Below are 14,248 nucleotides of genomic sequence, written 5' to 3'. Positions count from 1 at the left end.
GGGTGAGCTGGCAAGGTGGATACAGAACTGGCTAGGCCATAGAAGGCAGAGGGTAGCAATGGAAGGATGCTTTTCTAATTGGAGGGCTGTGACCAGTGGTGTTCCACAGGGATCAGTGCTGGGACCTTTGCTCTTTGTAGTATATATAAATGATTTGGAGGAAAATGTAACTGGTCTGATTAGTAAGTTTGCAGACGACACAAAGGTTGGTGGAATTGCGGATAGCGATGAGGACTGTCGGAGGATACAGCAGGATTTAGATTGTTTGGAGACTTGGGCGGAAAGATGGCAGATGGAGTTTAATCCGGACAAATGTGAGGTAATGCATTTTGGAAGGGCTAATGCAGGTAGGGAATATACAGTGAATAGTAGAACCCTCAAGAGTATTGAAAGTCAAAGAGATCTAGGAGTACAGGTCCACAGTTCATTGAAAGGGGCAACACAGGTGGAGAAGGTAGTCAAGAAGGCATACGGCATGCTTGCCTTCATGGCCGGGGCATTGAGTATAAGAATTGGCAAGTCATGTTGCAGCTGTATAGAACCTTAGTTAGGCCACACTTGGAGTATAGTGTTCAATTCTGTCGCCACACTACCAGAAGGATGTGGAGGCTTTAGAGAGGGTGCAGAAGAGATTTACCAGAATGTTGCCTGGTATGGAGGGCATTAGCTATGAGGAGCGGTTGAATAAACTCGGTTTGTTCTCACTGGAACGAAGGAGGTTGAGGGGAGACCTGATAGAGGTATACAAAATTATGAGGGGCATAGACAGAGTGGATAGTCAGAGGCTTTTCCCCAGGGTAGAGGGGTCAATTACTAGGGGGCATAGGTTTAAGGTGCGAGGGGCAAGGTTTAGAGTAGATGTACGAGGCAAGTTATTTACGCAGAGGGTAGTGGGTGCCTGGAACTCGCTACCGGAGGAGGTGGTGGAAGCAGGGACGATAGTGACATTTAAGGGGCATCTTGACAAATACATGAATAGGATGGGAATAGAAGGATACGGACCCAGGAAGTGTAGAAGATTGTAGTTTAGTCGGGCAGCATGGTCGGCACGGGCTTGGAGGGCCGAAGGGCCTGTTCCTGTGCTGTACATTTCTTTGTTCTTTGTTTGTTTGTTTTTCCCCCTTTTGAAGGTTAAATTCGCAAAGGAAGAAGATGTGAAAGGAGTTACTCTTACCACTGAGGCAGTGCCACAGCCCACGAAGGACCCGAGATCGATGGCTCTCTTCATTCTCACCCAGAGATCCGAAGGAGGGTCCTTCAGGAAGATATTGGTTTTAATCCCGCCCGTGATGTCCACCAGTGCGTCCGAGATATGTCCCATCTGCAAATCTCCATATGATCCATTAAGCCTATCCCGCAGAAGTGAAAAGAAAGATTAACTTCCTGTGGGAATCTTGATCAACAGTCTAGCCCCAAAATGTTTCATTGAATTTTGGAACGGTTTATCAGGCGGGGGTTGGGGTGCGGGGGTCTAATGGGCGACCAATCCCACCCGTTCTGAGTCAATGACACCACAAATATCTCCATCACAATATCAAACCCATTGGCCAACATTTTTCTGGCTCATTCCCTGGGAGGGGTTTCTCGGTCTCGCCGATGAGGCCCCCCCGCAGCCCCCCCCCCCTCCAATGATGCGATCCCCAGTGGTGGAGGGAGCGCATCACATAAAACCACGCAGACATTGATGGGACAGGAAGATCCCGCCATTGGCCAATGATGGACCACCTCTGCCCGCGGAAAGTCTGCCCACGGGAAAAGCTTGCAAATCCGGCCATTGTGTGTAACAGCTTCTCGACAGATTGGCGAGAGCAGCCAAGCACAAAATGAGGGGAAAGGTTTGGATGCAGTTCATAGATCATAGAATTTACGGTGCCAAAGGAGGCCATTCAGCCCAGCAAGTGTGCACCGGCTCTTAGAAACAGAACCCTACCCAAGCCCACGCCTCCACCCTATCCCTGTAACCCAGTAACCCCACCTAACATTTTTGGACACTGAGGGCAATTTAGCATGGCCAATTCACTTAACCTGCACATCTTTGGATTGTGGGAGGAAACCGGAGCACCCGGAGGAAACCCACGCAGACACAAGGACACGAGGAGGGCTGCACGGTAGCATTGTGGATAGCCTGGGACCCTGGAGCTGTGAAGCAACTGTGCTAACTACTGTGCTACCATGCTGCCCATGGAGAAAGGTACTTTAAATGGACTCTGAAAGTAGAGGCTATGGGAACATAAGCAAATTCCAGGTGCAAGTCCATGACTACTACCATCCCGGCACAAAGGCAATAATGGAGTTGTTGACTATAGATCATTCTCTCTCAGTTAGGCCCAGGCATGTGGTGAGGGAAAAACACAGCGGCTGAGGGATTTGGAAGCCATAGATCCGAAGTTGCCTCCTCCTGTCGAGCGTGTTACCCCCATCCCAGGACATATCTCACGTTACACATGTACAAAGTCCCAAAGTGTTATTTTCGTTAGAATGAATCAACACCATACTGATTGCTGATTGTTCTTGAAGTACACAGAAGGAGGTTAGAAGCTATTGCTTTTCACTCCCTCAGACAGGAGTTCAATGGAGCTGGTGAGCATCTGCAGGATGAGATTGGAATAAAGATGAGATGGAGAGGTGATGAGAAGTGTAACACATGATACAATTTGAGGAGAGGGATTAATTTGTGAAATTGTCCAAAGTAGCCTATCCTCTGTCAGAGCTGGAGCCCACAGACTGCATATTTTCAGAAAATATATGTCGAAATGAATTATCCAGCATCGGTCTTCAACCCATCGGTCTCAGTGAAGGAATATCTCGTTGGATTTTGATTCTGGACTCTGAAACCCACGTGAAACAGTATTTATTTTATCTGTGGTTTCTGTACTGTAAATCTTTCTTCTCTCTAACCCCCTCTTTACTATCTGAATATGAATCTAACCCATCCAGTTCACTAATGTCCTTTAGGGAAGGAAACCTGACGGTTGCCTGGTCTGGCCGACATGTGACTCCAGACCCACAGCAATGTGGTTGACTCTTAAATTCCCTCAGGGATGGACAATAAATGCCGGCCCAGCCAGCGACGTCCACATCCCATGAACGAATAAAATAAAATGAGAAGGACGTTGTGGACAATATTTTGCTTTTTGAGTGTGTGCCACTAAAATAACACGTTGAATTTATCCTATGTTGGGTTTGCTGTGGGGATACTAATAGCAAGTTGGGTCATACCAAAACCCAGGGATTAGGAAACACACAACTTATGAAAAGAGAAGCCAATCAAAAGAGAGGAGAAATGTGTGCATTTTAAGTTAACCCCCTCCTGTCTGAAACACTGCTATGAGGCCACATGTGGCTGCCATTATCCTAGAGACACCAGGCCCCGGCAGTGACTGGCACTGAGTGGCGCACCGAAGAGACGCTAGTTTAGTGTGAAGAGCTGTTTAGTGGGCTTTACTGAGCCTGGCTGGGTCCCTGCCCCTCCCTCCCGCCCTGTCCCCCGGGCTATCTCTTACTTGGCATAGGCCTTCTCCAGCAGGGCACACCAGAACTCGTTTGGCGCACTCGATTTGGCAAAAATGAGCTCAGCCCTTTCACTGACAGGAAGACGATCGTCCACCACAACATCCACCCAGTCACCAAAATACCAGAACTGAAATTTGAAGGAAAAGAACACTTTCTGTTGAGATCATTAACAAATATGTCTTTCTTCATGCAGAATAGATTAACCATCATCAGCACCCCAAATCCCATCAGTTCAGCTGGTCCATGCTGGTGTTTATGGTGTACATGAGCCTCCTCCTAACCTATTTCTCCCCACCCTATTGGCACAGCTAACCATATCTTTCTCTTTCACTTTTTGTTCTTCATTAATCATTCTTCAGACGTGGGCGTCGCTGGTTAGGCCAGTACTTGTTGCCAATTCTAATGGCCCTTCAGAAGGTGGTAGTGAGCTGCCTTCTTGAACCGCTGCAGACCACATGATGTAGGTACACCCACAGTGCTGTTAGGGAGGGAGTTCCAGGATCTCGCCCCAGCGACAGTGAAGGAACGGCGATATATTTCCAAGACAGGGTAGTGAGTGACTTGGAGGGGAACCTCCATGTGGTGGGGTTCCCAGGTATCTGCTGCTCTTGTCCTTCTAGAGGGTAGTGGCCGTGGGATTGAAAGGTGCTGCCTAAGGAACCTTGCAGTGATCTCCTGCAGTGCATCTTGTAGATGGTGCACACGGCGGCTACTGTTCGTCGGTGGTGGATGGTTTGAATGTTTGTTAATGGGGTGCCAATCAAGCGGGTTGCTTTGTCCTGGATGGTGTCGAGCGTCTTGAGTGTTGGAGCTGCACTCATCCAAGGCAAGTGGAGAGTACTCCATTACACTCCTGACTTGTGACTTGTAGATGGTGGACAGGCTTTGGGGAGTCAGGGGGTGAGTTACACACCGTAGTATTCCTAGTCTTTGACCTAATCTTATAGCCACAGTATTAATGTGGCGAGTCCAGCTCAGTTTCTGGTAAATGGTAACCCCAGGATGTTGACTGTGGGAGATTCAGTAATGGTAATGCCATTGAATGTCAAGGGGTGATGGTTAGATTCTCTCTTGTCAGAGGTGACGATTGCCTGGGTGCTTGTCAGCCCAAGCCTGGCTGCATTTGGACACGGACTGCTACAGTATTTGAGGAATCGTGAATGGTGCTGAACATTGTGCAGACATCTGCAAACATCCCCACTTCTGGCCTTATTGATGAAACAGCTGAAGATGGTTGGGCCGAGGACATTACCCCGAGGAACTTCCGCAGTGATGTCCTGGAGCTGAGATGATTGAACTCCAATAACCACAACCATCTTCCTTTGTGCCAGGTATGACTCCAACCAGCGGAGAGTTTCCCCCCTGATTCCCATTGACTCCAGTTTTTCTAGGGCTAGTTATCCAGCTCGTTTTTCCCTCAAAAGTCTTAATAAGAAAACAAAGCATCAGCGACTAAGCTATTATGCAACCATCTGAAGGTTGGCGTCTGCAGAAGTTCAGTGGAACTCACTTCTGAGTAAGAAAGGTCCACCTCAGGAACCTGAACACAAAATCTAGACTGGCACGCCAATACAACACTGACTGAGTGCTGCTCTAGTCGAGGAGATACTGCTGCTTAGAGGAGATGCTAATCTCAGGTCCTACACTCCGTCCAATATATATGGTTCAATCAACATCACCAAAAACAACTTTTTCAGTTGGTCAATATCTTATTGATAGTTTGGGGAAATGCTCTGTGCAAATTTCCTGCTGTGTTTTCCACTTTTCAATTTACAGACTGCAAATATGCTTTAGCCTAAGGTTGTGGAAGATGCTAGATTAATGCAAGAGTTTCTTTTTTTTAAATTTACCACATAAATGCATTTGGGGTCATTCAAACAAAGAACAAAGAACAAAGAAATGTACAGCACAGGAACAGGCCCTTCGGCCCTCCAAGCCCGTGCCGACCATGCTGCCCGACTAAACTACAATCTTCTACACTTCCTGGGTCCGTATCCCTCTATTCCCATCCTATTCATGTATTTGTCAAGATGCCCCTTAAATGTCACTATTGTCCCTGCTTCCACCACCTCCTCCGGTAGCGAGTTCCAGGCACCCACTACCCTCTGCGTAAAAAATTTGCCTCGTACATCTACTCTAAACCTTGCCCCTCTCACCTTAAACCTATGCCCCCTAGTAATTGACCCCTCTACCCTGGGGAAAAGCCTCTGACTATCCACTCTGTCTATGCCCCTCATAATTTTGTATACCTCTATCAGGTCTCCCCTCAACCTCCTTCGTTCCAGTGAGAACAAACCGAGTTTATTCAACCGCTCCTCTTAGCTAATGCCCTCCATACCAGGCATCATTCTGGTAAATCTCTTCTGCACCCTCTCTAAAGCCTCCACATCCTTCTGGTAGTGTGGCGACCAGAATTGAACACTATACTCCAAGTGTGGCCTAACTAAGGTTCTATACAGCTGCAACATGACTTGCCAATTCTTATACTCAATGCCCCGGCCAATGAAGGCAAGCATGCCGTATGCCTTCTTGACTACCTTCTCCACCTGTGTTGCCCCTTTCAATGACCTGTGGACCTGTACTCCTAGATCTCTTTGACTTTCAATACTCTTGAGGGTTCTACCATTCACTGTATATTCCCTACCTGCATTAGACCTTCCAAAATGCATTACCTCACATTTGTCTGGATTAAACTCCATCTGCCATCTCTCCGCCCAAGTCCCCAAACAATCTAAATCCTGCTGTATCCTCCGATAGTCCTCATCGCTATCCGCAATTCCACCAACCTTTGTGTCGTCTGCAAACTTACTAATCAGACCAGTTACATTTTCCTCCAAATCATTTATATATACTACAAAGAGCAAAGGTCCCAGCACTGATCCCTGTGGAACACCACTGGTCACAGCCCTCCAATTAGAAAAGCATCCTTCCATTGCTACTCTCTGCCTTCTATGGCCTAGCCAGTTCTGTATCCACCTTGCCAGCTCACCCCTGATCCCGTGTGACTTCACCTTTTGTACTAGTCTACCATGAGGGACCTTGTCAAAGGCCTTACTGAAGTCCGTATAGACAACATCCACTGCCCTACCTGCATCAATCATCTTAGTGACCTCCTCGAAAAACTCTATCAAGTTAGTGAGACACGTCCTCCCCTTCACAAAACCGTGCTGCCTCTCACTAATACGTCCATTTGCTTCCAAATGGGAGTAGATCCTGTCTCGAAGAATTCTCTCCAGTAATTTCCCTACCACTGAAGTAAGGCTCACTGGCCTGTAGTTCCCGGGATTATCCTTGCTACCCTTCTTAAACAGAGGAACAACATTGGCTATTCTCCAGTCCTCCGGGATATCCCCTGAAGACAGCGAGGATCCAAAGATTTATGTCAAGGCCTCAGCAATTTCCTCTCCAGCCTCCTTCAGTATTCTGGGGTAGATCCCATCAGGCCCCGGGGACTTATCTACCTTAATATTTTTTAAGACACCCAACACCTTGTCTTTTTGGATCACAATGTGACCCAGGCTATCTACACCCCCTTCTCCAGACTCAACATCTACCAATTCCTTCTCTTTGGTGAATACCGATGCAAAGTATTCATTTAGTACCTCGCCCATTTCCTCTGGCTCCACACATAGATTCCCTTGCCTATCCTTCAGTGGGCCAACCCTTTCCCTGGCTACCCTCTTGCTTTTTATGTACGTGTAAAAAGCCTTGGGATTCCTGTAAGAGCTTCTCGCACAACCCTGATTCGTAAAAGCTCGTCTCTCAGAGAGTTTGAACTCTGACCTTTAACCTCTGCCCAGGCACAAGGTAGCATGGGATAGATTGTTGACTTCACAATCTGGACACTGCTCACAGTCCCTTTACTGGAGCCACTAATGGATGGATAGAGATGAAAGTCCACCCCCTTTGCTATTTGTACTATGGTTACTATCCCTCTCAATCTTACTTTTCTTCAGCCTTCAAACTTTTGAGTCATTGCTCTGCATTCTCATCTCCCTCTTGGAGTTGCGGATAGTGAAGAGGATGTCAGAGGATGCAGCAGGATATCAACTGGTTGGAGTCTTGAGTGGAGAAATGGCAGATGGAGTTTAATCCGGACAAGTGTGAGGTAATGTGCTTTGGAAAGTCCAATGCATGTATGAATTACACAATAAATGGTAGAACTCTTGCGAGTACTGACAGGCAGAGAGATCTTGGCGTGTATGTCCACCGATCACTGAAAGTGGCAGCGCATGTGGATAAGGTGGTCAAGAAGGCATACGGCACACTGGCCTTCATCAATCGGGGAATGGAATATAAAAATTGGCAAGTCATGTTGCAGCTGTACAGAACCTTAGTTCGGCCTCATTTGGAATATTGTGTACAATTCTGGTCGCCACACTACCAGAAGGATGTGGATGCTTTGGAGCGGGTACAGAAGCGGTTTACTGGGATGTTGCCTGGTATGGAGGGCATTAGCCATGAGGAGCGGTTAGATAAACTCGGTTTGTTCTCACTAGAACGACGGAAGTTGAGGGGCGACCTGATAGAGGTCTACAAAATTATGAGTGGCATAGACAGAGTGGATAGTCAGATACCCTTTCCAAGAGTAGGCGGGTCAAGTATGAGGGGACATGGGTTTAAAGTGCGTGGGGAAAAGTTAAGAACAGATGTGCGAGGCAAGTTTTTTACACAGAGGGTGGTAAATATATGGAACGTGCTGCCTGGGGAGGGGGTTGGAACAGGTATGTTAGCAGCATTCAAGGGGCATCTAGACAAATATATGAATAGGGTGGGAATGGAAGGATACGGACTCCATAGCTAAGGAAGGCCCTGTAGCTAAGGAAGGATGTGTTGGCCTTGGAAAGGGTCCAGAGGCGGTTCACAAGAATGATCCTCAGAACTTCTTGTATGAGGAACGGTTGAGGACTCTGGGTCTGTACTCATTGGAGTTTAGAAGGATGAGGGGTGATCTTATTGAAACTTGCAGGATACTGCGAGGCCTGGATAGAGTGGACGTGGAGAGGATGTTTCCACTTATAGGAAAAACTAGAATCAGAGGGCACCATCTCAGACTGAAGGGACGATCCTTGAAAACAGAGATGAAGAGGAATGTCTTCAGCCAGAGGGTGGTGAATCTGTGGAACTCTTTGCCGCAGAAGGCTGTGGAGGCCAAATCACTGAGTGTCTTTAAGACAGAGATCGATAGGTTCTTGATTAATAAGGGGATCAGGGGTTATGGGGAGAAGGCAGGAGAATGGGGATGAGAAAAATATCAGCCATGATTGAATGGCGGAGCAGACTTGATGGGCCGAGTGGCCTAATTCTGCTCCAAAGTCTTATGGTCTTATGGCTCCGTATGTGCATACGGTTTTAGTTCAGGCAGGCACCATGTTCGTCGCAGGCTTGGAGGGCCGAAGGGCCTGTCCCTGTGCTGTGTGGTCTTTGTTCTTTGTTCTACTTGGAATAAGTCTGGAAGCCTCTCCTCACATTCATTCCCAGCACATCCTGATCTATTCTAATATTTCCTTCCCTCACCCATGCCACAAGTGTATTACACCTGCACTCGGAACCACACATCCTGCTTTCTGTCCACTTGTCTCCAAGCTCCGGGACTGAGTCACATGGTGGATCTTGGCCATACAGCTATGTTTCTCAACTGTAAAATATCTGTATCCATAGTAACAAAGATAAAGTACTTACATTTGACCTTCTGTTACAGGTGTGACTAAGAAGCCACTGTTTTCTTATTATAATTGATTGACATTAATTGATTATAAAATGCCACCACTATTTGGTTTACTTTGAATGACAAATTTACGCCATGCCGAGCTACAGTCTGGGACAAAAAGAGAGATTTGTACCTGTTTACTTTCATTATATTGCCAAGTTTACACAATCAATCTCTTAAATTGAATGTCAAACTCCCAAGAATCTTTCTTTTGACAAATTAATATTCCCCCCAAAATCATCGGAACAGGAGATGGCCATTCACCCCTTGCGGCCCCATCATCAATTAGGTCCTATCTGATCGGCATCGTAACTCCAACATCTTTGATTCTTATCCCAGAGTCCTTACCTCATAAAAACGTTGTCTATCTGAACGTTTCATTTGGTGCACACCTTTTGCATGGAGGAGAATTCAAGTTACATTAGCGTAAAATAATACTTCCTGGTTTCACATTTGAAAGGCCTAGCTATAATCCGAAGACTTTGTCCCTTTGTTCCGGATTGCTTCATCAGAGGAATTATCTCCTCTTGCCTCGACGGTACTGGATCCGTTAAAGTAGTAACTAATATTTCATGTAGTGACCGATTAAAATGTGGCAAGTGACAATGTCCCCCAACTATTAGTGGCTAATTTCACCTAGTGAAAAAACAATATCCACCTGGATCAATGAGGAAATTTGCCATCCTTACCCGGTCTGGCCTACCTGTGACTCCAGACCCACAGCAATGTGGCTGAACCTTAACTGCTCTCTGAAATGGCCGAGCAAGCCACCCAGTTTTGGGTAACTACATCCCATCAAAAAATAAAAATTACTTGTCCCATTTTAACCCTTCGTTCTCCTTACTGATCTTGATTGTAATTCCAACACTTTCTAAAAATTATAACAGCTTTTCTTTTACTCCATTCTCCATTATTTTCCATATTTATGCATTCTGTCAACAGTAGATAACTTCTGCCAGAATCGTGCAATCGTTTCTGTTCCTTAGCTCGAACCACGACCTGGTGACCGTTACTGACATAGCGGCTTTCATTGCTGAACATTGTTTTACACCACCTCGCTTTCCAATGCCCAAATTATTCTTAAAGGCCTCATAGCATTGTCACATCTAGCTCTGATTTAATACATTTAATAAAGTTGCTTCACTGACACAAAGCCTGTGACTGAGGGCACCATGTCCCATCATTGTGTTTGTGCGTTGAGGTTTGTGGAGTACTGTAAACATTCAGAGAGCAGCAGACCCATCACCATAGCAACAGTGGGGTACAGGACCAGACCCATCACCATAGCAACAATGAGGTACAGGACTAGACCGATCACCATAGCAACAATGGGGTACAGGACCAGACCCATCACCATAGCAACAATGGGGTACAGGACCAGACCCATCACCATAGCAACAATGAGGTACAGGACTAGACTCATCACCATAGCAACAATGAGGTACAGGACTAGACCCATCACCATAGCAACAATGGGGTACAGGACCAGACCCATCACCATAGCAACAATGGGGTACAGGACCAGACCCATCACCATAGCAACAATGAGGTACAGGACTAGACTCATCACCATAGCAACAATGGGGTACAGGACCAGACCCATCACCATAGCAACAATGGGGTACAGGACCAGACCGATCACCATAGCAACAATGAGGTACAGGACTAGACTCATCACCATAGCAACAATGAGGTACAGGACTAGACTCATCACCATAGCAACAATGGGGTACAGGACCAGACCCATCACCATAGCAACAATAAATACAGGATTAGACTCATCACCATAGCAACAATGGGGTACAGGACCAGACCCATCACCATAGCAACAATGAGGTACAGGACTAGACTCATCACCATAGCAACAATGGGGTACAGGACCAGATCCATCACCATAGCAACAATGGGGTACAGGACCAGACCGATCACCATAGCAACAATGAGGTACAGGACTAGACTCATCACCATAGCAACAATGAGGTACAGGACTAGACTCATCACCATAGCAACAATGGGGTACAGGACCAGACCCATCACCATAGCAACAATAAATACAGGATTAGACTCATCACCATAGCAACAATGGGGTACAGGACCAGACCCATCACCATAGCAACAATGGGGTACAGGACCAGACCGATCACCATAGCAACAATGAGGTACAGGACTAGACTCATCACCATAGCAACAATGAGGTACAGGACTAGACTCATCACCATAGCAACAATGGGGTACAGGACCAGACCCATCACCATAGCAACAATAAATACAGGATTAGACTCATCACCATAGCAACAATGGGGTACAGGACCAGACCCATCACCATAGCAACAATAAATACAGGATTAGACTAATCAACATTTATACTGACCCGAAAGTGAAAAATGCCACAATAATTTCTTTGAAAATCTTGATTCGGTGGCACAACGTGAACGAAGAGTTCCTCCTGCATCGTCAGTGCTGCTAATGCCGCCACAAACCAGCAGTTTCCTGGAGGGAGAGAATCAAGTTGGTCAGCATTCAGCACAGTGGACTGCATTTTACACGGTGCAATTTCTCCCACTCCCCCTGATCCTGACTGGAAAGTCAGCACGGAGCCCACTCTAACACTGGTGACCCGCCCTCATTTTACAGCCCAATCTGTCCAGTCTAGGCCCCCTGTAATCTTGGCTAATGTAGCCAATGCAATCTTCAAAACAAGCAGCCTTGAAGACAGCAGGACACGGGAGCTCAAAGTTATAGTGCGCGGTTCAGTGACACCATTGTGCCCGGAGCGGATATGGGCGCAGTGGGTGACTCTGTGCCAGGCTGACTGCAAGTGACCAACTCACTCTGCCCAGCGTGACCAGTATCTCACTCTCGCTGGACGAAAAGTAGACTCGCCATAACGGAACCTGGGGGTGTCTCTTTGGCCATTGGAGTCCCCCGGGTGGTCGGGGTCCGGGCAGGTCGTACCCTGGCACCTGGGCACCTTGGCATTGCCAGCTTAGCTAGGGGCCGGGGTCGGGGAGCCTTGCCAAGTAGAAGCAGGTAACCGGTAATTCCTAGGAGCCTCCCCAAGGTTGGGTCTGGGGGACGTCAGTAAAGTGGCGGGTGGGGGGGCTGAAAATGGGGAGGTGGGGGGCGGGGGGAGATCGAGGCTGCGTGACAAAATGGCGCCCGATCTGCGAGGCAATCCCTGTAACTGCGGCCTCGACGGGAGAAACTCCCCTGAGACCAAAATAGCCAGCAAAGCGATGTTGGATAGCGGGATGTTGTCTTGGCACCGCAGCCACCGTGAAAACATCCCGCTAAACACGCCCAACGTCACTCCGCTGAATCATGCCCAGAATGTTGAAGTATTTCTGGCTATAACCAGGGCTGGACTATAACACTGGAGGGGGGGTTTGATTATAACTTGGGTGTCCGGATTATAAAATGTGGGGGGAATTCGAGGTTATTGGGCTGGGTTCTCTGATTGCCGACACCGAATTCGCGTTCGGCGATCGGCCAGAGAATCCCTTTTTACGCCGGAATTGGGAGCGGTGTCGTTTTTCCGATGCTCTGGCCCCTCAAAACGGCGTACTCGAGGAGTATGCCACACGCCATTGGGGCGGCCACAGGACGTCACCCGAGGCCCTCCCCCGAGGCCGCGCCCCCGACGGGCCGAATTCCCATCGGCGTGGGGACCTGGCCTGGCGTCTGCAGACTGTGCCCAGTGCCGTCACAGTCAGGGTGGGGGAGCCGGTCTGCTGGCAGGGGGCGCTTCGGCGGGGGCTGGAGGGACTGGTGGCAGGGGCTCCAGGGGTGGCGAGGGTTGTTATAGGGGGGCAGTATTTAGCAGGCCGGGTCCACACGCAGCTGGCGCCATGTTGTATGGCGTGGCTACCGCAGGCCGCAGCCACGGACCTGGCCATTCTGCGTCTGTATCGGGCTTTACATGGCGCGGCTGCCAGCCCCCACCCGGGCGGAGGATCGGTGCAGCGGCAGCGCCGACGATTTGGTCGCAAGCCCAGACGGATCCTGCGGACATAGCCTCGGATGAATCCAGCCCACAATGTTTTGATTGTTTTGGGTTATTCGAAAGGAAAGCTCCAAACTTCACTGTATTAAATTCACACAGTGGACTGATGATAAAACCTTACCCACTTTTCCTTGAAGCAGATCAAAGCGACTGACTCCTTGCACATAAAACTGGGGAGCGTTATGGATTTTCTGGAAAGAAAAGGAAATATTTTACATTCAGGCCAACAGAGTTCAAAGATCATGGGCGGGAGTCTCTGAAAATGGGACTATGTCCCCACGCTGGCGGGAAAACCGACAGCAACGACTCCGGCGTCAACGGCCCCCCAAGGTGAGGAATTCTCACCTTTCTAGGAGGCTAGGTTGCCTCCGGAGCCGTCACCGCTACTCCAACCGTCGCCGAAGGGCCGGCGCGAGTACGTGCATTCGTGGAACGGCCGGCATGATCTCGCGCATGCGCGGAATGGCCGGCGTATTTCCGCGCATACGCAGACCGGCCAGCGTATTTTCGCGCACGTTCATTTTCCAGGGTTGGACCCCGGACAATATGGCGGAGCCGTACAGGGACCCGGCGCGGAAGAAAGAAGGCCCCCCACGGAACAAGCCCGCCTGCAGATTGGTAGGCCCCGATCACAGGCCAGGCCACCGTGGGGGCCCCCACCGGGGTCGGAGGACCGCCCCCGCATACTCACCTGCCGGGTCCCGGCCTCTGTGAGGTGAGTAATTCACGCCGGCGGGGCTGGCCAAAACTGGACGGCCGCTCGGCCCATCGGGGCCTGGAGAGTCGCCGGGCGGGGCGCTGTCAACGGCCTCCGACCGGCGTGGCGGGAATCCCGCCGCCGCCGGAAAAACGGTGGCGGAGAATAGGGCAGCCAGCGTCCGGGGGGGCGGGGTGGGATTCGCACCTCCCCCGGGAATCCCGGCCCAAGTAACAGCCGGCAGAGGTTATTTAACGTGTTTCCCGAAAATCATTCGTGAATAACGGGCCGGATTCGCTGACCCCGGGTCGGGTCAGAGAATCGG

General features: G+C 49.0%; 1 protein-coding gene across 1 annotated transcript in view; it reads right to left on the bottom strand.

Annotated features, from left to right (window-relative positions):
- The window catches only part of LOC140411161 (calpain-14-like), a 506,371-nt gene that overhangs the window by 153,137 nt on the left and 338,986 nt on the right, over positions 1-14,248 (bottom strand). Inside the window, exons 3-6 of the mRNA XM_072500239.1 lie at positions 13,348-13,417; positions 11,595-11,713; positions 3,504-3,640; positions 1,175-1,349 (exon numbers count right to left, since the gene is read on the bottom strand). Coding sequence (XP_072356340.1) covers positions 1,175-1,349; positions 3,504-3,640; positions 11,595-11,713; positions 13,348-13,417 — 501 coding nt within the window. The remainder of the gene's footprint in view (positions 1-1,174; positions 1,350-3,503; positions 3,641-11,594; positions 11,714-13,347; positions 13,418-14,248) is intronic.

Source organism: Scyliorhinus torazame, chromosome 4 (assembly GCF_047496885.1).
Source record: "Scyliorhinus torazame isolate Kashiwa2021f chromosome 4, sScyTor2.1, whole genome shotgun sequence".
Classification (NCBI taxonomy): Eukaryota; Metazoa; Chordata; class Chondrichthyes; order Carcharhiniformes; family Scyliorhinidae; genus Scyliorhinus; species Scyliorhinus torazame.
Note: the sequence above shows the minus strand (reverse complement) of the source record. Positions and strands in the feature narration are given on the sequence as shown.